Source organism: Xenopus tropicalis, chromosome 7 (genome assembly GCF_000004195.4).
Source record: "Xenopus tropicalis strain Nigerian chromosome 7, UCB_Xtro_10.0, whole genome shotgun sequence".
Taxonomy (NCBI): Eukaryota; Metazoa; Chordata; class Amphibia; order Anura; family Pipidae; genus Xenopus; species Xenopus tropicalis.
In genome coordinates this window covers 103237618-103262742 of record NC_030683.2, presented here as the reverse complement: position 1 = coordinate 103262742, position 25125 = coordinate 103237618, and the positions used below count along the sequence as shown (strand labels likewise).

General features: G+C 39.7%; 2 protein-coding genes across 2 annotated transcripts; both read left to right on the top strand.

Annotated features, from left to right (window-relative positions):
• Positions 1 to 817: 817 nt before the first annotated feature.
• On the top strand, positions 818 to 10696 carry LOC108648105 (extracellular calcium-sensing receptor). Its single transcript, XM_018095705.2, has 6 exons — positions 818 to 857; positions 3043 to 3296; positions 5040 to 5846; positions 6410 to 6628; positions 9475 to 9598; positions 9798 to 10696. Exons 1-6 carry the CDS (start codon positions 818 to 820, stop codon positions 10694 to 10696), a joined length of 2343 nt encoding a protein of 780 aa, XP_017951194.2.
• A 5165-nt stretch (positions 10697 to 15861) lies between these two features.
• LOC108648104 (extracellular calcium-sensing receptor) lies at positions 15862 to 23337 on the top strand. The gene is made up of 6 exons (XM_018095704.2): positions 15862 to 15942; positions 17364 to 17564; positions 17668 to 18474; positions 20016 to 20234; positions 21698 to 21821; positions 22433 to 23337. The coding sequence occupies exons 1-6, from the start codon at positions 15862 to 15864 to the stop codon at positions 23329 to 23331; spliced, it is 2331 nt and encodes a 776-aa protein (XP_017951193.2). The 3' UTR covers positions 23332 to 23337.
• Positions 23338 to 25125: the final 1788 nt, after the last annotated feature.

The window sequence follows — 25125 nt, the reverse complement described above, 5'->3', positions numbered from 1 at the left end:
GTAGTCCAGCAAAGTCAGGGTTGTATCCTTAAAGCAATATTGCACAATAAAACTTTTTCAAAACTTCTCCCCAAAATCTCCACAGCCAGTGGCTGCTTAAAAATGTGAAAAATCCTCCAATGAGAATCCCAGCTAATTTGTGTAAATCTGGCTTCCTGTTCTTTGTTCCTGCAATTGGAGTTGGAAGCATGAAGCTCAGTTTCCCAGCATTGAAGCCTGTCCTTTATCCCCATGTCTGATGCCAGTGGAAAAAATGATTTAATTAGTGCTGGGAATCAGCTTTCTCATTGGTCAGTTCTCTTGCATTTATAAAGAAGTTTCTGATCAGTAGAATTCTCATTGGTGAATTATCTTGCATCTATAATTATGTTTTTCGACAACTTCTATAGAAAACTAGGGGGTGCTTTGAAACAGCGTTACGGATGGGTTTACAACCCTTTAATAGTGGAAGTATCTCCTGTAAGCAATATATTGTTATTGTTTGATGGACCAATAAATCTTTAAAAGAGCTATGAAATCCATGCAATATTAAAAATGCACAGAACTTGCATCACAGGTGAGTCTCATGGTCTCTGAATTAATTGGTTAAAGTCCATTTTGGCCAGTCTGCATTTTCTCAGCCTTTCCCTTAAGGGTTGTTATTATATTCTACCGTGCAAACCTGTCCTTATGTGAGCCTCCAAGGATGAAGATAATTTACAACTTTTGTATTACTTAATTGCTACCAACATCTAATGAAATTATCCCTATGGTGTTATTGTATAGTGTTAAGTGTAGGGGATAGCAGTATAAATAAACCTTTGCAGTTGGTGCCGTCATGAGTGAAAGTGCACCATGCTGTCTTTGGGACATCTCAGGTAATGTGGATATTTCTCATTTTAAAGATTAAACAGTTTTAGCCTACATATAACAGGATTGTCCATTTAGTGTCTTATGGGCCTCCACTACTTTTTTTAATTGCATTCTAAGTAGTTTGGCCCTGGCTCCAGTTCTGCATTGGTTTGCTTTTTAGCTTGAGGGGATGTAGAATAAAATCTCAGGTGGGAGATTACAGGTTGCATCTTAAGATATCATAAAAAGTCCATTGTGTGCCATTTAATATTATTAGAGGGAAGTTTAATGGAAATGTTCCATAACTGGCACAAGGCTTCTGGGTGTTTGTACCTTTCCTTTTACTTGAGATCATTCAAGAGCTGCACAGTCTGCCTGTAAGAGTGTACCTTAGACTGTAAGCCTCACTGGGGCAGGGATTTCTGGGATTCTTTATGAATACATAAATGTCTTGATGATATATAAAAAACTGATAATAGGTATAGAAGTGACCTAGTGGAGAACTAGAGACATAAATAATTAGATCTAATGACTAAGAATTGTAGTAATTGTATGAAGGGCTTATTCCACAATCCAACATGCAGTTTCCAAGAGGTAGGGATGGACAGAGGGGATGGGGTTATGCAGCTGATCACTGAGTCACTTGGACTGGATTACAGTTGCACTGGGACATAAGGGGCTCTAGCTACATCCCTGATTAGAGGTTTAACAATAAGGAAAGCAGAACCTATGACGGATGGGAGCCCAAAAGAGTCTTCTCCAAAAGTATAACTTCTATTCAGGACTGGACCTGATAAAGAACATATACTGGGTGATACTTGTTGGTAATTTTCAGTATTTAAATCATAGGTGCCCTGTCTGTTGCCTTCCAACTGTAGTTGCACTGCAATAGATGAATGCTGGAGGGCTGCAGGTTGGATATCTCTGATGTATGTACTGAACATCTCTGATTTATGGTAACCCTAGCCATTGTGCATTGCTAGTTGCCCTCTCTTCTCTAACTCTGGCCCTGCTTCCACTGTCAAATGGCAAGAGCTTGTAATGAGAGTGATTTTACCCCCAAATGCCATCTGTAGTTTTATTCCACACTATATCCTGTAACAGGAGCCTCACTATTTCTTATGCATGTTCTTCCCCAGCGAATGGCACTGCCCAGAATGGGTGTGGATTTTCATCCTTATTGTCTTCACTACAAGAGGTGATTTCAGCTGCAAATTACGTTCAGAAAATCTGCAGGTTTATGAAAAAGATGGAGATATTATTTTGGGAGCCCTTATCCCCGTGCATCTGCAACCAGGCAACAATAACATCAATTTCACTGCAAAGCCCTCAGTGGGGAAATGCAACAAGTAAGGCTGCTTTCTCATACTGCTGCTCTTATCCTCTCAACTTAAGCCATTCTACAGTTATTTTACTATTAGCTACATGTTTATTACTAACTATTTATTATTAAATGTCACTTTCATATTTTTATTTGTTGCTACATAAAGGGCCACTGTAACTTAGTTTTGTTTTCCTCTTTCAAGTGCTGAGTTAATCTCAGATTGTCATTTTTTTTATTTTGCTCTGTTTCCCCAAGCATCTATGACTGATTAACAGTTGTTCTTGAAGCTTTTACTGTCTTACATGTTTTCCACAAGCATTTTTTTTAATTAATTCTATGGTCATCCTATTGTGTTATAGTTACAAATGTAATAATGTTACATGTTACAATTGTTATGCAGTGATTGCAATCACTTATCACTTGTATCACATTTTGCCTCAGCTTGCTGTATTGGCCCTGGCCTAAGGTACCTCTCATCAACTGTGTGACCACAAACTTCATTTTCACTTCTCTTAGCCCCCTAACTGTGTTATGATACCCTACTGAGAAGTCAAAAGAACAGCTGGCCCAGCAGCCCAGTGGGTATAGTCTCTAGTCACTGGGAGCATGACCAACTGAATGGCACAACAAATTCTTAGATTGTTTTACTGCCAGTAGAGATAATTCCCAATCTGACCCTCCCAATATAGGAATTTAGATTCCCTTATGCTAAGCACAGTTCAGCAGGAGGATTCAATGGCATAATAGCCCCATACTGTTTTCCCCAGAGGACTTTTTTCACCTGTAATTTTGATGGTTTATTGGTTTAATGGTTGGTATGTTTCAGATCTCTTCTTTATTTAATCCTAGGCTGTCTAATCTGTGCTATCTACATGTACTCGCCACAGTCTTTGCTGTAAATGAAATCAATGAGAACCCAGAACTTTTACCAAACATCACACTGGGTTTCCGTATATACGACTCCTGCTTTAATGAAATGCAGGCTGTGGAAGGAGCAATGAGCATGCTTTCAGGGACGGAGAATGCAATTCCTAATTATGTTTGTAATAAACAATCAAAGATGGTGGGATTAATAGGAGATCTTCAGTCCTCCTGCTCCCTTGCAGTAGCAAGTATTGTGGGCCTATACAGATTTCCTCAGGTATGTTTTCTAATAACCAGATTAAAAAAATGCCTTTCTCTTAATGATTGATAACTAGTAAAATACTCTGTACTGTATGCACAATACATGCTTTCCTTCATGTGAACAATTTTTCTTCACAAGCACTGGATTCTCAGAAGTCTTACAAACCCATAAAGACATTTTGTAATTTCTTAAGGTCCATGCTAGCCGTAGAAACTACTTGTATAGTAAATGTTCTAATAAATTTGACCTATTTCGATTCTCCCTAAATGTACTGACTGTAATTGTAGATAAGGGGCAAGGCTTTTAATTTGAGTTTTAAGAGAATTAAAATAAAAGTTTCCAGTCTTAACAATATATCCTTTCTCCTCCAATTTGTAACTATTCCTCTATGTCCCCTGAAAACTTGGTGCCCAGTCAGTTTGTAGGTACAGACCAGGGTAGTTCATGGCAGGATGGGCATCCTCAGACTTTGTTCCCAGCAATCCTCTGTGCCAGGTTGGTGCCTGCAGAGACTCAAACTCTTTGGGAATGCCGACCTCAGCCTTTCACATAGTAAATCACTGCTCACTCTGTTTCATCCGGCTTTTGGCCACCCCACTCTGCATTTTGGTAGATATACAAGGACTTTGCCTGGTACTATACTAGGGTATATAGTGCCAAAATCTGTGCCTAAACTTACAAACTACACAAAGCTGCTATACAAAAAGGTGTATAGATATTATAGTGCTATCCCACAAGCAGCTATCCTCTAGTCAAATCCCAAATTGCACCATACAGTATTATTGTCTTATAGAGTTAGCCCTTCCCCGAGAAACACATTACACTGTGTTTTTAAAAATAAGTAAAACTTTTTATTTTCTTTTACAAAACACACTTATCACATATATAGTTACTTGTGTATATATTAAACTAACATAGTGTTTAGTCTAACAACATGCTACACCAAATCTAAATATAGTTGGTAGGTTCAGTAATAAATCCCATAAAGCAAGAAAAGGAACACCATTTGTATAGTATATGTGCCAATCCTTTCCAGAATATATAGGTCTTACAGAGAATGAAGAGTGCATATAGATTATTTTGAGTTGAAATTTGGACCTTGCCTTGATACAATCCTACTCCTGTGGATGTTTCTAACTTGGTAAACCAATAACCATATACTAGACCTATAGGGGTTCAGTCTCTCAGGTAATACAACATTCAGCTGGCTCCAACTGTTCCTATTAAGTTAAAATATAGTTCTATAAAACATCTCTTTAAAAGCCCAGTTATGTAAAAGTTATACAGTTATATAAAAACTCTCTTTAAAAGCCCGCTATCTTAGCATTCTCCTCTGTGCCTTGCCCCCACCTGCAGTTCTTGGTGTGGTGTCTGACGTCACTCACCTTTCCTCACAGTATGGGTAACTTTCACGGAAAATTTCCTATGTGTTTCGTGCTCCTGCGCTTTCTCAAGGATATACTCTCTTATATATACCCACTTCATGACCCACCTGTACTTCTAGGGTACATGTGGTTGGTTTGGGGCTACTGGACTAAATGGGCTCTGAATTGTACTCCTGGCCAACAAGGGAAAAGGGTGCAGGAACATAGGGGCTCAGTGCTGTACTTATGGAATATTTATTCTCTCTCCTTTGTACTGTTATGATACATGTGATGTAAAGGAAATATAGGGTGGAGGCCAGAATGCAGAGCCTCCGAAACACTCCACATAAACAATGAAAGCCACACATATAAAACATGTTACCTTTTATTACAGATCAGTTATGGCTCAGCTTTCTATGAGCTAAGTGACAAAATCCGTTACCCTTCATTTCTGCGAACTATTATGAGTGACAAGGTGCAGCCATATTATTTCATTAGGTTGATGATCCATTTTAACTGGACCTGGATAGGAATTCTGGCTGCTGATAATGATTTTGGCCTCTATGACAGTGAGCTTATGAGAAAAGACATTGAGGCAGCTGGGATTTGTGTGGCCTTTTTCATGCGGATTTCTGCCCAACACACCAGAGATCAGTCACTCTCCATTCTCCAAGTCATCAAAAGATCAGCAGCCACAGTTGTGGTACTATATTGCTCAATGCCAGAACTGATCCCTTTTATGAAAGTAGCAAATGAAGAAAATATAACAGGAAAAGTCTGGTTTGCCAGTGGAAGTGCCATGTCGTCTCCCATATTTTCATATAAAGAATTTTGGAGAATATTAAATGGAACAATTGGGTTAGCACTCCCTGTAGCAACAATCCCAGGATTTAAAAATTTCCTTTATAGCATTCACCCATCATTGTACCCAAATGATATGTTCATGAAACCATTTTGGGAAAGTAATTTTCATTGCTTGTGGTATAGCTGGAATGAGACGGAAACAACCAGTAATGTAACAACTCCCTACTGCACGGGGCTTGAAAACCTCAAAGCTTTAGATGACTACCATGAAAAAACCTCAGCATATGCCATTCTTGTTTACAATGCGGTGTATTCATTGGCCTATGGTATCAACAACATGACTTCCTGCAGATCAAATTTTCCGTGTTTTAACATAAGTAAATTGGACCCATGGAAGGTAAGAGAGATACAGATGGAGAAGATTTAAAAGACATGTAAACCCTACAGTTTCCTATGATCTATGTAAGTTGGGGATATATCCCCAACCCAAATGACATAATTTGTACTGCATATATCCCTTCCATCTGCCAGCACCATCACATTTTCCTAAAACAAATAGAAGCTTTCACCCAGCAGCCATTTTCCCTCACACATCATCAGTGATGTTTTCATCTGCAAACAGCACATATGCATTGTAAAGTTCAGGCAATGAAGAATGCAGGCTTACACAGGCAGAACATACTTTGATAAAGAGTTCTGCTTTGATTGAGCACTGTGGTTAAACTGAGCTCAGGAGAGGTAATAAGGAGAGAAAAATGGGAACTGACAGCTAGAGCTGAGTTTCTATGGGTACCAACAATGCCATTTCTTCATTGGCTACTAGACTGGAGGGAGTGTTTAGTAACCTGAGCTAAGAAGAGCTGACCATGCTGAGGGAGGGGGACTGAGTTAGTTAGAGGAGGCAAAGGAAACCTAAGTGACAAGAATTTTGGTTTGATTTGTATCATTTTGTTTTTTAAGGTTTTACATTATGTAAAGAACGTGAAAGTGGAAATGAATGATGAGCAGGAGTTGGCCTTTGATGATTATGGAGACCACCCAATTAGACAAGTGTATGTGAACTGGCAAGCTCTCCCCAATGGTGTAACACGATATGTCAATTTTGCAAATTTAATAGAAGATCCTGAACCTCATCTTGTTATTAGTAACAATACAATCTGGAGTGGAAATTATAGGGAAGTAAGTAGCACTTGTATTATATTATATCTGTCATACTAATACTTCATATTGTTGTATTTATGACGCAGTCTTTTATAATGTTGCTACAGAGGTATGGTAAGTAATGTTCCCAAAACTCCTGTTAAGGTTGAATAGGTAAAAAAATTAAACATCTGGGGAGTTCACTAAAAAAGCAAATCCGGTCTGCAGGAGAAATCAGAAACTTTGTGGGGAGCTTCCATGATATGCATTTGATCCTATGGTGAAATGGAGAAGCAGGAGCAATTCTCATTCTATCATTGAGTTTAGTCAGGGCATTTAACTCAAGAAGTCTTAGTGAATTAATCCCTGAATATTCATGTTAGAGTGGCGGAGTAGAGTAGTAAAGTCTCCTTCAGCATAATCTATGGCCTAATATCTCATATCTGGCCGGGTGTATATACTGTATATATATGTAAATGTGTATTCTTCTCCAGTGGGTGCACAATTAAATTACATATATATAACAACAGGAGGTACCAGCACTCCAATCATGTTCAACATGTGCTTTATTTTACATGCTGAATCCTCCATTTCTGTGCCTTTTGGGATCTTTATCAAGGATAAAGTGCATGTGAGCTTAATACCATTTATCTATCATTATTTTCATTGAAAATAAGAGCCAAAAGTTAGCGACTAATTACATTCTTTATTAAATTAGCGCAATATGTTCATAGTATAATCAACCTTAAAACTATATGGAAGTGAAAAATCCACTCTCATCACTGGGTGCCCCAACAGTGCAGACCTAAGGTGAGATTCTCTAGTGAAATATCTTTAAGTTCAAGCAGAGAAAGATAGAGAAAAAGACACACTAACAAATCCACCCTGCAATATAAATTTGATACAATCAATTAATCATCCATATTGTTCTGTATATATACTGTATATACTATATACATATATACCCTCCATTTATAATACGTTGTTTTAAAGGAGAAGGAAAGTCATTTTGGCATTTTACTGCCAATGGATTAGCCACATTAGTGCCACCTAGAACACCTATATTTATTCTGCAGAAAGAATTGCCATACCTGAGTAAAGAGCCCTAGACGCTTTCTCCATTTGCTTAAGATTGCAGCTGCCATTTTAAATAGCTTCTTGTTTGCAGTCTAGCTGTTATAGCTCAGATCCCACATTCCTAAGGAAGGGGGAGGGAGTTCTTAGCATTCTTATGGGAGGAGGAAGCAAAGGAGGGGGGAGTCTGTGAGAGAACTGCACAGACTCCGGCCATTGGAATTAAGGATGTTTCTGAGAGAGGAAGTCAGAACATGTTTTTTTTTTTGGTTTTTTTTAAACTTTGTTTTTATTTTCAAGTTATCAAACATATCTATTACAACATTTGTAGTAGCATTTTTTCTTATGTTTGTATCTTGTAGGTGATAGAGTATTAAAGAATATAACATTTGAATTTAACATTTATAACAAAACTTGAACTTTCAGCTCATACCTGTTTTTCCTGGGCAAACAACATGTTTTGATAGAGGACTCAATGCAGTATTTCTGTGAGTGCTTATGGCTGTATTTACATAGACCTTTCTGTTAAAGCTTACTTAGTTTTTACCTTTCCTTCTCCTTTAAATAGTGATCAGGGGAACCTGAATCAATTTAAAAAGCAACTTACCCTAGGGGCCACACAGTCTAGCTTGTGTATCCAGTAAGCCTCTTGTTCTAATAACGCTTTGTTCTCATCTCCTTCTCTTGTCTGTGATCTATTGAGTATATAGCAAAAAAGGGACAGTTTTACTCACCACTAAATTTTAGGCTGGGGTGCCATTATTTTTTTAAATAAATATAAATCATTGTCACCATTACATGCATGTATTATATTCCCCCTTACTTCCTTTATAAACTCCATTAGACATAACATTAATAGAGAAAATGCATAACCCTTACTTACATGAGCTCATTCAGTTGGGCATAAGGTAAAATGCACATAAGCACTGCATGAACTCCCAAAAATATATCTAATTTTAACATACTTTCCTGATTCCACATTTTGAAAGGTCTCTGACTCGCAAGGACTATTTCCCAACTCCCCATAGGCTCATAGAGTCATGCAACCCCTCCTGTACCATATTTTATTTTGAAGTTATAGATTCTGAGACTTGAAGTTCTTGTGCTTTTCATAGAAGGAGGTGCACAGGTTCTCGGGAAAGCAGCGAGTCTTCAAATCCCCGGAGCCATCACTTCACAGTGGAACAAGATGAGGGAGGGGTGGCGACATTAGTGAAGATAGAGAATAATTCCAATTATGTTATTATATTTTGTTAATATAGTCACTATTTCTGTTATTGTTTTCTAATTATCTTGGAATTCTATGGATGAATAAACAATTTGTATTTAAGAAGAAGGAAAGGTAAAAACTAATTAAACTTTATCAGAAAGGTAAACACAGAACTGCTGCACTAAGTCCTAAATGAAAAGAAACACCTTATTTTTTGTCTATTCTGTATACATGATCTTCTGTGTCAGACTTCCTGCTGTCTGCAAAAGGGCACAGAGCAAGCCTGCTCAATTTGCTTCTCTCTCTCCCTCCCTTCTCCCTCCTCCCCCACCACTCTCTGCTGTAATCTGAGCTGAGAGCTGTTCCCTGCCTGCACACTGTCAGCTAAAATGGCTGCTGCTATCTTAAACACACACAGGGAACTTCTATGGCTGCTTTCTCAGGTATGGTAGAGCATTCTACAGAATAAATATAGTGTTCTAGCTTGCACTATTGTGACTAATCTATTGGCAATAAAATGTCCCAGTAGCTCTTCTTTTCCTTTAAAAATATAAGTAAATTTAAACAGTTATAATAAAAGATTGTATTTATGTTCTGCTAGGCACCAAAATCCATATGCAGTGAGAGCTGCCCCCCAGGATACAGAAAGGCCCCACAGAAGGGACAGCCTGCCTGCTGCTTTGACTGTATCTTATGCTCGGAAGATGAGTTGAGCAATAAAACAGGTAAACACAACAGAACATACTGTACACATTGTTTACTCATTAGATCATTAAAATATAATGTAGACAAGCACAGTCTCAGTTCAATTACACCAGGGATCCCCAACCTTTTAGACCCGTGAGTCACATTCTAATGGAGAAAGTGTCGGGGAGCAACACAAGCACACAGTGGGTGGCTCACACTTTGTATTTATTTTTTCAGATTCCACAAGTTGTATGAAATGCCCTGAAGATATGTGGGCAAATGAAAGGCATGATGGCTGCAGGGATAAAACACTGGAGTTTCTCTCATTTGAAGAGATCTTAGGTGGCACTTTGGCTGCTCTTTCGATAACGGGATCTCTCCTTCCCCTGAGCATCCTGTTTATCTTCTTAAGGAATGCTGATACTCCAGTTGTGAAAGCAAATAACCGGAATCTCAGTTACACCCTTTTGGTTTCCCTGTTTTTCTGCTATCTCTGTGCTTTAATGTTCATTGGCCGTCCCATTACTATAACCTGTATCCTCAGGCAATTTATATTTGGGATCAGTTTTGTGATGTGCATTTCATGTGTGTTGGGAAAGACAATGATGGTGGTGATCGCCTTCAACCTCACCCAGCCAAGGAGCAGCAGGAGAATGTGGTTGAATTCTCGAGTAACGAACACCCTGGTGCTTGTGTGCACAGCTATACAAGTGATTATATGTGCTGGGTGGCTTGCACACTCTCCCCCTTTTCAATACACTGACAATAAATCTAAGGCAGGCACCATTATTGTGGAATGTAACAAGGGATCGCCAACAGGTTATTCATGCACAATGGGATATATGGGGTTTTTAGCTACTTTGTGCTTTGTAGTTGCTTATTTGTCAAGAAAGTTGCCGGGCAGTTTCAATGAGGCCAAACTGATCACCTTTAGTATGCTGATATTTGGAGCTGTTTGGATCTCGTTCATCCCAGCCTACCTCAGCACCACAGGGAAGTACATGGTGGCAGTGGAAGTATTCGCCATTTTATCTTCAAGCATTGGATTAGTGACATGTATATTTTTGCCGAAAGTCTACATCATTATTCTGAGACCTGAGATGAATAAGATTGGAAGAAAAATAATAAAAGAATAATGACCCATTTATGTTATATTGTGTACATTTTTTTATAAAGGTAAACTGGGGAAGTGAAAGGATTCCTTTTTCTTCCAATATACAGATTTTTCCTGAGTAACGTCTTCTTAGGACTGTAATACACAAATTTGAAAAGATTAAGAAGGAAAATAACCCACTTTATGTCAGAATTACAATGTTAAAAGTTTCCCTTCACAGCCTTGATTGCAACTATAATCAGGCATATAGAATTCATTAACGAATTTGGAAAGTGACCTGTGCTTGATGATTAGTGCACGTGCTTAAATAATGCACAATTTCAACAAACTACAAATGATCTGTTTAAAAATAAACAAATTACAAAAGTGCTAATATAATGTTTATAGATCACACTGTATACTAATTCATTGCTTAAAAACCAATTAAATAAATTAGTGAATAAATAAAGTATAGAGAATAGAGTATTTTTCTGAAAAGTTAAATATATACAAGATGTGGAGATAACTTGAAAATTCAATCAGATTGGACCACCGATTAGACCCCTACCATACCCAAATCATTACCTCAGCGCAGCCACGTTTTGCGAATTTTCCGCTGTTTCATGAAATTTTTGGCGAAGTGAAATGGGGCAGATTCGCTCATTACTAGTTATTGGCCATCACAAGCGGTTCCCTTAATTACACAAATATGCAGGCACTGTGGGCTCCTTTATGTCAGCAAGTGCAGTGGAGAACTTACACTTTTCCCCACAGTCCATTGCATGTAAAACTACTTTAATTTGTCAAAATATGCTCCTTGCTCTTCTGTATAGTTGTAATTTGCACCCTGCGTCAATATGTGCAGCACAGTTGTGCCAAAACAACAGGGCATACGTGTCTTTTGCATGCCATACCTGATTCATCATACATGAGATTACTGTTCTATTCCATTTAAAGGTGAGGATCACCAACCCAGGGTAAACAGTAAGCAGTTACTGTCACTGGGGGAGACCTATGTCTGGTCCTTTACATGGGTTGTAAACCCTGCTGCACTGCAGTGCTCACCCAAAATTTACTTAGTTGTTGCTGGACTACAAATCCCAGAATAATGTAACATATAATGAAGGCTGAGGCATGCTGGGAGCTGTGGTCCAGCAACATCAGAGTTGTATCCTCAAATCAATATTGTACAAAACTTTTTCAAAACTTCTCCCCAAATCTCCACAGCCAGTGGCTGCTTAAACATGTGAAAAAATCCTCCAATGAGAATCCCAGCTAATTTGTGTAAATCTGGCTTCCTGGTCTTTGTTCCTGCAATTGGAGTTGGAAGCATTAAGCTCAGTTTCCCAGCATTGAACAAGCCTGTCCTTTATCCCCATGTCTAATTCCAGTGGAAAATGTATATAATTAGGGCTGGGAATCAGCATTCTCATTGGTCAGTTCTTTTGCATTTATAATGAAGTTTCTGATCAGTAGAATTCTCATTGGTGAATTATCTTGCATCTATAATTATGTTTTTTGGCAACTTCTATAGAAAACTAGGGGGTGCTTTGGAACAGCGTTACAGATGGGTTTACAACCCTTTTAATAGTGGAAGTATCTCCTGTAAGCAATATATTTTTATTGTTTGATGGACCAATAAATCTTTAAAAGAGCTATGAAATCCATGCAATATTAAAAATGCACAGAACTTGCATCACAGGTGAGTCTCATGGTCTCTGAATTAATTGGTTAAAGGGAAAACGATCCATTTTGGCCAGTCTGCATTTTCCTGGGCTTTGCCTTAAGGGTTGTTATTATATTCTACCGTGCAAACCTGTCCTTATGTGAGCCTCCAAGGATGAAGATAATATACAACTTTTGTATTACTTAATTGCTACCAACATCTAATGAAATTATCCCTATGGTGTTATTGTACAGTGTTAAGTGTAGGGGATAGCAGTATAAATAAACCTTTGCAGTTGGTGACTTCATGAGTGAAAGTGCACCATGCTGTCTTTGGGACATCTCGGGTAATGTGGTTATTTCTCATCTTTAAAATTAAAAAGTTTTAGCCTACATATCACAGGATTGTCCACTTAGGGGCTCATTTATCAAAGTACGATTGAGTCCGAATACAAAAAAATTGTATTGGTTCGTACTGTGCGTATTTTCTGCGGCTTTTTTGTATATTTGCGTAACTTTTTCATACTTTGTGACAAACTTTGTGGGACAAAATCGTATTGTTGCGCCGAGTACGAAAGTTTTAGATTCATTCAAGCTTCATTATCGTGACTTTCCTTGGGCCAGGTTGGAGCTGCACAGTGCTATTGAGCCCTATAGGAGGCTTTCCTTGGGCCGGGTTGGAGCTGCAGAGTGCCATTGAGCCCTATGGGAGGCTTTCCTTGGGCCGGGTTGGAGCTGCAGAGTGCCATTGAGCCCTATGGGAGGCTTTCCTTGGGGCGGGTTGGAGCTGCAGAGTGCTATTGAGCCCTATGGGAGGCTTTCCTTGGGCCGGGTTGGAGCTGCAGAGTGCCATTGAGCCCTATGGGAGACTTTCCTTGGGCCGGGTTGGAGCTGCAGAGTGCCATTGAGCCCTATGGGAGACTTTCCTTGGGCCAGGTTGGAGCTGCAGAGTGCCATTGAGCCCTATGGGAGGCTTTCCTTGGGCCGGGTTGGAGCTGCAGAGTGCCATTGAGCCCTATGGGAGACTTTCCTTGGGCCGGGTTGGAGCTGCAGAGTGCCATTGAGCCCTATGGGAGACTTTCCTTGGGCCAGGTTGGAGCAGCAGAGTGCCATTGAGCCCTATGGGAGGCTTTCCTTGGGCCGGGTTGGAGCTGCAGAGTGCCATTGAGCCCTATGGGAGGCTTTCCTTGGGCCAGGATGGAGCTGCAGAGTGCCATTGAGCCCTATGTGAGGCTTTCCTTGGGCCGGGTTGGAGCTGCAGAGTGCCATTGAGCCCTATGGGAGGCTTTCCTTGGGCCAGGTTGGAGCTGCAGAGTGCCATTGAGCCCTATGGGAGACTTTCCTTGGGCCGGGTTGGAGCTGCAGAGTGCCATTGAGCCCTATGGGAGACTTTCCTTGGGCCGGGTTGGAGCTGCAGAGTGCCATTGAGCCAGACTTTCCTTAGGCCGGGTTGGAGCTGCAGAGTGCCATTGAGCCCTATGGGAGGCTTCCAAAATCATGCACAGAAGGATCAAAGTCGGAAAGGTTTTCCCGCCATTTAGGATCGCTCGATATGAAAATTTTGTGACTCTCAGATCGCCAACATGATATTATTGTGACTATTCCAATTTTTCATAAGCATTTTTGTGATATTTGCGATCATCAGAAATGATTGTATCTAATCCAAATTTTTCCCATTTCGGGATTCAAACTCGTACTTTGCTGAATGTGCCCCTTAGTGTCTTATGGGCCTCCACTACTTTTTTTTAATTGTATTCTAAATAGTTTGGCCCTGGCTCCAATGCTGCACTGGTTTGCTTTTTAGCTTGAGGGGATGTAGAATAAAATCTCAAGTAGGAGATTACAGGTTGCAGACATCATAAAAAGTCCATTGTGTGCCATTTAATATTACGTCTGCCTCTTACCACATCCAAGAGCATATCCTGCTTTCTCCATCTGGGCCAGAAACCCCTACAGGTGAGGTTGGGGGGCTCAGTGACCCATATCTAGACTTTTGCTGGAAGAGAGGAAGAAATGTTGTGGGACATGTGCTGGGGACAAATGTTAGGGGGATTACAGTTGCACTGGGACATAAGGGGCTCTAGCTACATCCCTGATTAGAGGTTTAACAATAAGTAAAGCAGAACCTATGATGGGAGCTCAAAAGAGTCTTCCCCAAAAGATTTTTTTTGCAGCTCAGTAACTTCTATTTATGCCTGAACCTGATAAAGAACATATACTGGGTGATACTTGTTGGTTATTTTCAGTATATAAATCATAGGTGCCCTGTCTGTTGCCTTCCAACTGTAGTTGCACTGCAATAGATGAATGCTGGAGGGCTGCAGGTTGGATATCTCTGATGTATGTACTGAACATCTCTGATTTATGGTAACCCTAGCCATTGTGCGTTGCTACTTGCCCTCTCTTCTCTAACCCCGGCCCTGCTTTCACTGTCAAATGGCAAGAGCTTGTAATGAGAGTGATTTTACCCCCAAATGCCATCTGTAGCTTTATTCCAGACTATAACCTGTAACAGGAGCCTCACTATTTCTAATGAATGTTCTTTTCCAGCGAATGGCACTGCCCAGAATGGGTGTGGATTTTCATCCTTATTGTCTTCACTACAAGAAGTGATTTCAGCTGCAAATTACGTTCAGAAAATCTGCAGGTTTATGAAAAAGATGGAGATATTATTTTGGGAGCCCTTATCCCCGTGCATCTGCAACCAGGCAACAATAACATCAATTTCACTGCAAAGCCCTCAGTGGGGAAATGCAACAAGTAAGGCTGCTTTCTCATACTGCTGCTCTTATCCTCTCAACATAAGCCATTCTACAGTTATTTTACTATTAGCTACATGTTTATTACTGTTTATTATTAAATGTCACCTTCGTGTTTTTACTTGTTGCTACATAAAAGGCCACTGTAACTTAGTTTTGTTTTCCTACTTCAAGTGCTGAGTTAAACTTAGATTTTCATTCTTTTTATTTTCCTGTGTTTCCCCAAGCATCTATGACTGATTAACAGTTCTTCTTGAAGCTTTTACTGTCTAACATGTTTTCCACAAGCTTTTTTTTTTTCTTCAAATCTTATTCCGTTACCAACTGAATGACCCAACATAATAAATTCTTTGATTTTTTTACTGCCAGTAGAGATAATTAACAATCTGACCCTCCCAATATAGGAATTTAGATTCCCTTATGCTAAGCACAGTTCTGCAGGAGGATTCAATGGCATAATAGCCCCATACTGTTTTCCCCAGAGGACTTTTTTCACCTGTAATTTTGATGGTTTACAGGTTTTTTTATTGGTTTAATGGTTGGTACAAAGATCCCTTCTTTCTTTAATCCTAGGCTGTCTAATCTGTGCTATCTACATGTACTTGCCACAGTCTTTGCTGTAAATGAAATCAATGAGAACCCAGAACTCTTACCAAACATCACACTGGGTTTCCGTATATACGACTCCTGCTTTAATGAAATGCAGGCTGTGGAAGGAGCAATGAGCATGCTTTCAGGGACGGAGAATGCAATTCCTAATTATGTTTGTAATAAACAATCAAAGATGGTGGGATTAATAGGAGATCTTCAGTCCTCCTGCTCCCTTGCAGTAGCAAGTATTGTGGGCCTATACAGATTTCCTCAGGTATGTTTTCTAATAACCACAGTAAAAAAATAATTTTTCCTTAATGTTTGATAACGAGTAAAATACTCTGTACTCTATGGTCAATGCATGCTTTCCTTCACGTCAACAATTTTTCTTCACAAGCACTGGATTGTCGGCAAGCGGAAAAGCGTTTTGCTGAAAATTCCGCCCTACGCCTCCTACATGTACCTGCACACGAATGAATGGAATACGCTCGGGTGCAGGCACTTGTAGCCGAAATACGCATAAAAACACGAGACTTTGCATTATCTCGCGTTTTTATGCGTATTTCGGCTACATGTGCCTGCACCCGAGCGTATCTCATTCATTCAGGTGCAGGCACATGTACGAGGCGTCGGGCGGAATTTTCAGCAAGCGCTTTTCCGCTTGCCGAAAATATCTGCCCTACGCCTCGTGTGGCATCAGCCTTAGACAGTGTAATGTGTTTCTTGGGGAAGGACTAACTCTATTAGACACATATGCCAAACACAAGGCCCACGGGCCAAATCCAGCCCGCCTGGCTGTTTTATGTGGCCCTTGGTGAGTGTGTCTGACCATCCAGTGACTGTGTTTTAGATTTCGGCCCCATATGTGATTTAGTTTGGCACATTTAGGGGTTCAGTCTCTCAGGCAACACAACATTCAGCTGGCCCCAACTGTTCCTATTCAGTTAAAATACACTTATATAAAAACTTTTTCCCGGCTGGGATCTCTCTTTAAAAGCCACTATCTTACCATTCTCCTCTGTGCCTTGCCCCCGCCCGCAGTTCTTTGTACGACGTCACTTGCCTCTCCTCGCAGTATGGATAACTTTCACAGACAATTTCCTATGTGTTTCACGCTCCTGCGCTATCTCAAGGATGTTCTCTATGGGGCCCCGCTCCCTTATATATACCCACTTCATGTCCCATTTGTACTTCTAGGGTACATATGATTGGTTTGGGACTACTGGACTAAAAGTGCTCTGAATTGTACTCCTGGCCAACAAGAGAAAAGGGTGCGGGAACACAGGGGCTCAATGCTGTACTTGTGGAATATATATTTAAATCAAATCACTTTTATTGTCCCACCATATTACTGGTACACTGGTACAGTACATGTGAGTGAAATTCTTGTGTGCAAGCTTCACAAGCAGCAGTGGAGTACAAAATATAGAATAAGTATGCACATGAGTAGGCATGTATAATGTATGTACAAAATATAAGAATGAGTGCACATAAATAGTGTCGTAGTGTTGCTGAAGTGTCTATGAAGTGTTAGTGGTCAGTATTCAGCAGTCTGATGGCCTGATGGAAAAAGCTGTCCCTCAGCCTGCTGGTTCAGGACCAGATGTGACTATACCTCCTGCCTGACGGAAGTAGTTTAAACAGTCTGTGGTTAGGGTGACTGGAGTCTTTGATGGTCATCTCCCCTTTCCTCAGGCACCGCTTCCTATAGATGTCCTGGAGGGATGGAAGCTCACCTCCAATTATCCTTTCGGAACACAGCACAACTCTCTGCAGAGCTTTGCGGTTGTAAGCAGTGCTGTTGCCGTACCAGGTAGTGATGCATCCACTGAGGACGCTCTCAATGGCACAGCGGTAGAAGGTCTCTCTTCTTTGTACCGTTATGATACATGTGATGTAAAAGGAATATAGAAGGTGGAGGCCAGATTGCAGAGCCTTCAAAACACTCCACATAAACAATGAAAGCCACACATATAAAACATGTTACCTTTTATTACAGATCAGTTATGGCTCAGCTTTCTATGAGCTAAGTGACAAAATCCGTTACCCTTCATTTCTGCGAACTATTATGAGTGACAAGGTGCAGCCATATTATTTCATTAGGTTGATGATCCATTTTAACTGGACCTGGATAGGAATTCTGGCTGCTGATAATGATTTTGGCCTCTATGACAGTGAGCTTATGAGAAAAGACATTGAAGAAGCTGGGATATGTGTGGCCTATTTCATGCGGATATCTGCCCAACACACCAGAGATCAGTCACTCTCCATTCTCCAAGTCATTAAAAGATCATCAGCCACAGTTGTGTTACTTTACTGCTCAATGCCAGAACTGATCCCTTTTATGAAAGCAGCAACTGAAGAAAATATAACAGGAAAAGTCTGGTTTGTCAGTGGAAGTGCCATGTCGTCTCCCATATTTTCATATAAAGAGTTTTGGAGAATATTAAATGGAACAATTGGTATAGCATTCCCTGTAGCAACAATCCCAGGATTTAAAAATTTCCTTTATAGCATTCACCCATCATTGTACCCAAATGATATTTTCATGAAACCATTTTGGGAAAGTAATTTTCATTGCTTGTGGCATAACGGGAATGAGACGGAAACAACCACTAATGTAACATCACCCTACTGCACGGGGCTTGAAAACCTCAAAGCTTTAGATGACTACCATGAAAAAACCTCAGCATATGCCATTCTTGTTTACAATGCGGTGTATTCATTGGCCTATGGTATCAACAACATGACTTCCTGCAGATCAAATTTTCTGTGTTTTAACATAAATAAATTGGACCCATGGAAGGTAAGATTGATATGGATGGAGAAGATTCCTACGATCTATATAAGTTGGGCACATATCCCCCACCCAAATGGCATAACTTGTACTGCATATATCCCCTCCATCTGACAGCACCATCACATTTTCCTAAAACAAATAGAAGCTTTCACCCTGCAGCCACACATCATCAGTGATGTTTCTATCTGCAAACAGCACATATGCACTGTAAAGTTCATGCAGTGAAGAATGCAGGCTTACACAGGCAGAAATACACAAAAAGAGGTTGTGGGAGCACTCCAAGGCTAAATAAAGTATACAAATACAATGGAAGTGCAACTGATCTGGCCAAATTAACTACAAACATACAAAAAGAAAAAGGGATTGATCAATGCACATTCCCTGGTCCCCTGTTTCATAAGTAAATTGTCTGTTAGTTTCATGCTAGTGCATACAGTATATTGACAAAAAACAGGGGTTTTTAGTTACAAAATTATGATCATAAGATTGGTAAGCCACCATACCACGTCAAGGTAAACCCTGTATGGTGGTCCTATCTATTTACCTCTGGTCATATTTTTCAAAGGCTGGCACTCCCGTGCACTATTGCCATTCTTGACCTGGGGGCTGGTTTAAATCAGAGGGCTTAGTCACTCCCATGCCTTTTGCTTATATAGAGAGAGATTGCCTGGTTCCCCAGGCCCAATCCTCCCCCGCTTGCGGCTTGTAGAGGAGAATACTGCCCATTAACCAACACCCATTCTTTTTAAAGGCATAAGACCACCATTAAAGGGACGGGTGTGGGGGTGCTGAACCCACATGGAAGTTTGGCCATTCTTCCTGCAGAATTAAATCTGCTAAACTACATAAATACACAAAAAGAGGTTGTGGGAGCACTCCAAGGCTAAATAAAGTATACAAATACAATGGAAGTGCAACTGATCTGGCCAAATTAACTACAAACATACAAAAAGAAAAAGGGATTGATCAATGCACATTCCCTGGTCCCGTTTCAATTTTTTAATATGACCAGAGGTAAATAGATAGGACCACCATACGGGGTTTACCTTGACGTGGTATGGTGGCTTACCAATCTTATGATCATAATTTTGTAACTAAAAATCCCTGTTTTTTGTCAATATACTGTATGCACTAGCATGAAACTAACAGACAATTTACTTATGAAACAGGGGACCAGGGAATGTGCATTGATCAATCCCTTTTTCTTTTTGTATGTTTACACAGGCAGAACTTACTTTGATAAAGAGTTCTACTTTGATTGAGCACTGTAATGGTAAAACCTAGCTCAGGAGAGGATGAAAAATAGGAGCAGACAGCTAGAGCTGAGTTTCTATGGGAACCAGCAATGTAATCTCTTCATTGGCTACTAGACTGGAGGGCGTGTTTAGTAACCTGAACTAAGAAGAGCTGAGCATGCTCAGGAGCCAACAGCAAAAGTAAATTTCTGAGGGAGCGGGGCGAGTGAGTTAGAGGAGGCAAAGGAAACCCCTGACAAGAATCTTGGTTGATTGGTATCTTGGTTGATTGGTATCTTTTTGTTTGTTAAGGTTTTACATTACGTAAAGAACGTGAGAGTGAAAATGAATGATGGGCAGGAGTTGGCCTTTGATGAGTATGGAGACCACCCATATAAACTACAGTATGTGAACTGGCAAGCTCTCCCCAATGGTGTAACACGATATGTCAATTTTGCAAATTTAATAGAAGATCCTGAACTTCATCTTGTTATTAGTAACAATACAATCTGGAGTGGAAATTATAGGGAAGTAAGTAGCACTTGTATTATATTATATCTGTCATACTAATACTTCATATTGTTGTATTTATGATGCAGTCTTTTATAATGTTGCTACAGAGGTATGGTAAGTAATGTTCCCAAAACTCCTCTTAAAAATTAAACATCTGGGAGTACTAAAAAAGCAAAGCAAAATCAACCTTAAATGTATTTGGAAGTGAAAAATCCATCATCACTAGGTGCCCCAACAGTGCAGACCTAATGTGAGATATCTTTTAGTTCAAACATGATAGATAGATTAATTAGATATATTTTCTGACACAACAGACACAGTAACAAAGCCACCCTGCAATATAAATTTGACACAATCATTTAATCATCCATATAGATCTGTATATATATGTATATATATATATATATATACATATATACCCTCCATTTATAAGACATTGCTTTAATAGTGATCAGGGGAACCATTAGGTATCAAGTTAAACAGCAATTTAAAGCTAATTGGCCACACAGTCTAGCTTGTGTATTCAGTAAGTCTTTCATTATAATAACACTTTGTTCTCATCTCCTTCTCTTGTGTGTGATTTACTGAGTATATAGCAAAAAAAATAAATATAGCCCAAAAAATAAATATAATTTTAACTTACTTTCCTGATTCCACAATGTGAAAGGAAACCATAATAGTCTGTCTCTGACTTGCAAGAACTATGTCCCAACTCCCCGTAGGCTCAAGGAGTCATGCAACCCCTCCTGTACCATATTCTATTTTGAAGTTATAGATTCTGAGGCTTGAAGTTCTTGTACTTTTCATAGAGGGAGGTTCACGGGTTCTCTGGAAAGCAGTGAGTCTTCAAATCGCAGGAGCCATCACTTCACAGTGGAACAAGATGATGGAGGGTTGGCGACATAAGTTAAGATGCAGAATGATTCCAATTATGTTATTATATTTGTTAATATTGTTATAATTTCTGTTATTGTTTTCTAATTATCTTGGAATTCTAAGGATTTATAAACTATTTGTATTAATAGAGAAGGAAAGGTAAAAAGTCCTCAGTGAAAATAAACATTCCTTTTTTGTGTCTATTCTGTAAACATGATCTTCTGTGTCAGACTTCCTGCTCTCAGCAAAAAAGGGCACAGTGCAAGCCTGCTCAGTTTGCTCCTCTCTCTCCCTCCCTTCTACCTCCTCCCCCTCCCCTCTCTGCTGTAATCTGAGCTGAGAGCTGTTCCTTGCCTGCGCACTGCTGCCTGGAAGTGAAGTCAGACCAAGCTAAAATGGCTGCTGCTATCTTAAACAAACACAGAGAGCTTCTATGGCTGCTTACTCAAGTATGGTTGAGCATTCTACAGAACAAATAAAGTGTTCTAGCTTGCACTATTGTGACTAATCTATTGGAGATAAAATGTCTCAGTAGCTTTCCTTTTTCTTTCAAAATAGAAATAAATGTGAACAGTTACACTAAAATTGTATTTATGTTCTGCTAGGCACCAAAATCCATATGCAGTGAGAGCTGCCCCCCAGGATACAGAAAGGCCCCACAGAAGGGACAGCCAGCCTGCTGCTTTGACTGTATCTTATGCTCAGAAGATGAATTTAGCAATGAAACAGGTAAACACAACGGAACATACTGGACACATTGGTCAAAGTTTACTCTAGATCATTAAAATATAATGGAGACAAGCACAGTCTCGGTTCAATTACACCAGGGACCCCAACCTTTTATACCTGTGAGCCACATTCAAATGGAGAAAGTGTTGGGGAGCAACACAAGCATGGAAAAAGTTCCTGGGGGTGCAAATAAGAGCTATAATTTGGTATTTGGTAGCCCTTATGCAAGCTGGCAGCCTATAGAAGGCTCTGTTTGGCTTTACACTAGGTTTGATCGTTTGGTAGAACACCTACTTTGAGGCCACTGGGAGCAACATCCAAGGGGTTAGTGAGCAACATGTTGATTCATTGATTAATTACACAATAATAAAACAATTTAAAAAGCATGTGATTGCATTCTGTAAATCCACAACAGTCAATTAAATAGTCACTTTCATTGTAAAAAGCAAAAAAAAACCAATGGAAATGTGTCCTTAACACATATTCAGTACATGGCATAAAGGTGAAATCTGGAAAGCTAGATATTTATCTTCATCTAAGTAGAACTTCCTCTTATTTGTAGATGACATTTTATTCAGTGGGTGGCTCACACTTTGTATGTTTTTTTTTAGATTCCACAAGTTGTATGAAATGCCATGAAGATATGTGGGCAAATGAAATGCATGATGGCTGCAGGGATAAAACACTGGAGTTTCTCTCATCTGAAGGGGCCTTAGGTGGCACTTTGGCTGCTCTTTCAATAATGGGATCTCTCCTTCCCCTGAGCATCCTGTTTATCTTCTTAAAGAATGCTGATACTCCAGTTGTGAAAGCGAATAACCGGAATCTCAGTTACACCCTTTTGGTTTCCCTGTTTCTCTGCTATCTCTGTGCTTTAATGTTCATTGGCCGTCCCATTACTATAACCTGTATCCTCAGACAATTTATATTTGGGATCAGTTTTGTGATGTGCATTTCATGTGTGTTGGGAAAGACAATGATGGTGGTGATCGCCTTCAACCTCACCCAGCCAAGGAGCAGCAGGAGAATGTGGTTGAATTCTCGAGTAACGAACACCCTGGTGCTTGTGTGCACAGCTATACAAGTGATTATATGTGCTGGGTGGCTTGCACACTCTCCCCCTTTTCAATACACTGACAATAAATCTAAGATGGGCACCATTAATGTGGAATGTAACAAGGGATCACCAATTGCTTATTCATGCACAATGGGATATATGGGGTTTTTAGCTACTTTGTGCTTTGTAGTTGCTTATTTGGCAAGAAAGTTGCCGGGCAGTTTCAATGAGGCCAAACTGATCACCTTTAGTATGCTGATATTTGGAGCTGTTTGGATCTCCTTCATCCCAGCCTACCTCAGCACCACAGGGAAGTACATGGTGGCAGTGGAAGTATTTGCCATTTTATCATCAAGCAGTGGATTAGTGGCATGTATATTTTTGCCGAAAGTCTACATCATTATTCTGAGACCTGAGATAAATAAGATTGGAAGAAAAATAATAAAAGAATAATGACCCATTTATGTTATATTGTATAATTATTTTTATAAAGGTAGATATGCGCAGCACAGTTGTGCCAAAATAATAGGGCATACATGTCTTTTGCATGCCGTAACTGATTCATAATACATGAGATTACTGCAACATTCCATTTAAAGAAGAGGATCACCAACTCAGGGTTAACAGCAATTAAATAGGTTGTAAACCCTGCTGAACTGCTGGACTACAAATCCCAGAATAATGTAACATATAATGAAGGTTGAGGAATGCTGGGAGCTGTAGTCCAGCAACATCAGGGTTGTATCCTTAAAGCAATACTCCACAATAAAACTTTTTCAAAACTTCTTCCCAAAATCTCCACAGCCAGTGGCTGCTTTAAAATGTGAAAAATCCTCCAATGAGAATCCCAGCTAATTTTTGTAAATCTGGCTTCCTGGTCTTTGTTCCTGCAATTGGAGTTGGCAGCATTAATAATTAAGTTTTTCGGAAACTTCTATAGAAAACTAGGGGGCACTTTGGAACAGCGTTACGGATGGGTTTATAACCCTTTTAATAGTAGAAGTATCTCCTGTAAGCAATATATTTTTATTGTTTGATGGACCAATAAATCTTTTCCTTTCTGATAGCATTCGCCTGATTTTCTATGCTACTAATTTGCATTTTGATATCAAAGTGATATTGCCCTTTAAAAGAGCTATGAAATCCATGCAATATTAAAAATGCACTGAACTTGCATCACAGGTGAGTCTCATGGTCTCTGAATTAATTGGTTAAAGGGGAAATGATCCATTTTGGCCAGTCTGCATTTTCCTGGGCTTTGCCTTAAGGGTTGTTATTATATTCTACCGAGCAAACCTGTCCTTATGTGAGCCTCCAAGGATGAAGATAATATACAACTTTTGTATTACTTAATTGCTACCAACATCTAATGCAATTATCCCTATGGTGTTATTGTATAGTGTTAAGTGTAGGTGGATTTCAGTATGAATAAACCTTTGCAGTAATGTGGTTATTTTCTCATCTTAAAGATTTAACAGTTTTAGCCTACATATAACAGGATTGTACATTTAGGGGCACATTCATCAAATCACAAGTTCGAATCCCAAAATGGGTAAAATTTGGATTGGATACTATAATTTCTGATGATCGCAAATATCACGAAAATGCTTACGAAAAAATCGTAATAGTCACGATAATATCGTATTGGCGCTCTGAAAGTCACAAAATTTTCGTACTGAATGATTGTAAACACCTTCAGTGCATGATTTTGGAAGCCTCCCATAGGAATCAATGGCACTGTGCAGCTCCAGCCTGGCCCAAGGAAAGTCATGATAACGAAGCTTGAATGAATCCGAAACTTTCGTACTCATCGCAACAATACGATTTTGTCGCACAAGTATTGTTGCAAGGTACGAAATTGTCGCAGAAAATACGCTCGGGGCGTTCCTACATTAATAAATGTGTCTTATGGGCTTCCACTACATTTTTTTAACTGCATTCTAAGTAGTTTGGTCCTGGCTCCAGTTCTGCATTGGTTTGCTTTTTAGCTTGAGGGGATGTAGAATAAAATCTCAGGTAGGAGATTACAGGTTGCAGCTGGATGCGTAACACATCATAAAAAGTCCATTGTGTGCCATTTAATATTACCTTCTGCCTCTTACCACATCCAAGAGCATATCCTGCTGTCTCCATCTGGGCCAGAAACCCCTACAGGTGAGGTTGGGGGCTTAGTGAACTGTATCTAGACCTTTGCTGGAAGAGAGGCAGAAATGTTGTAGGACATCTGCTGGGGACAAATGTTAGGGG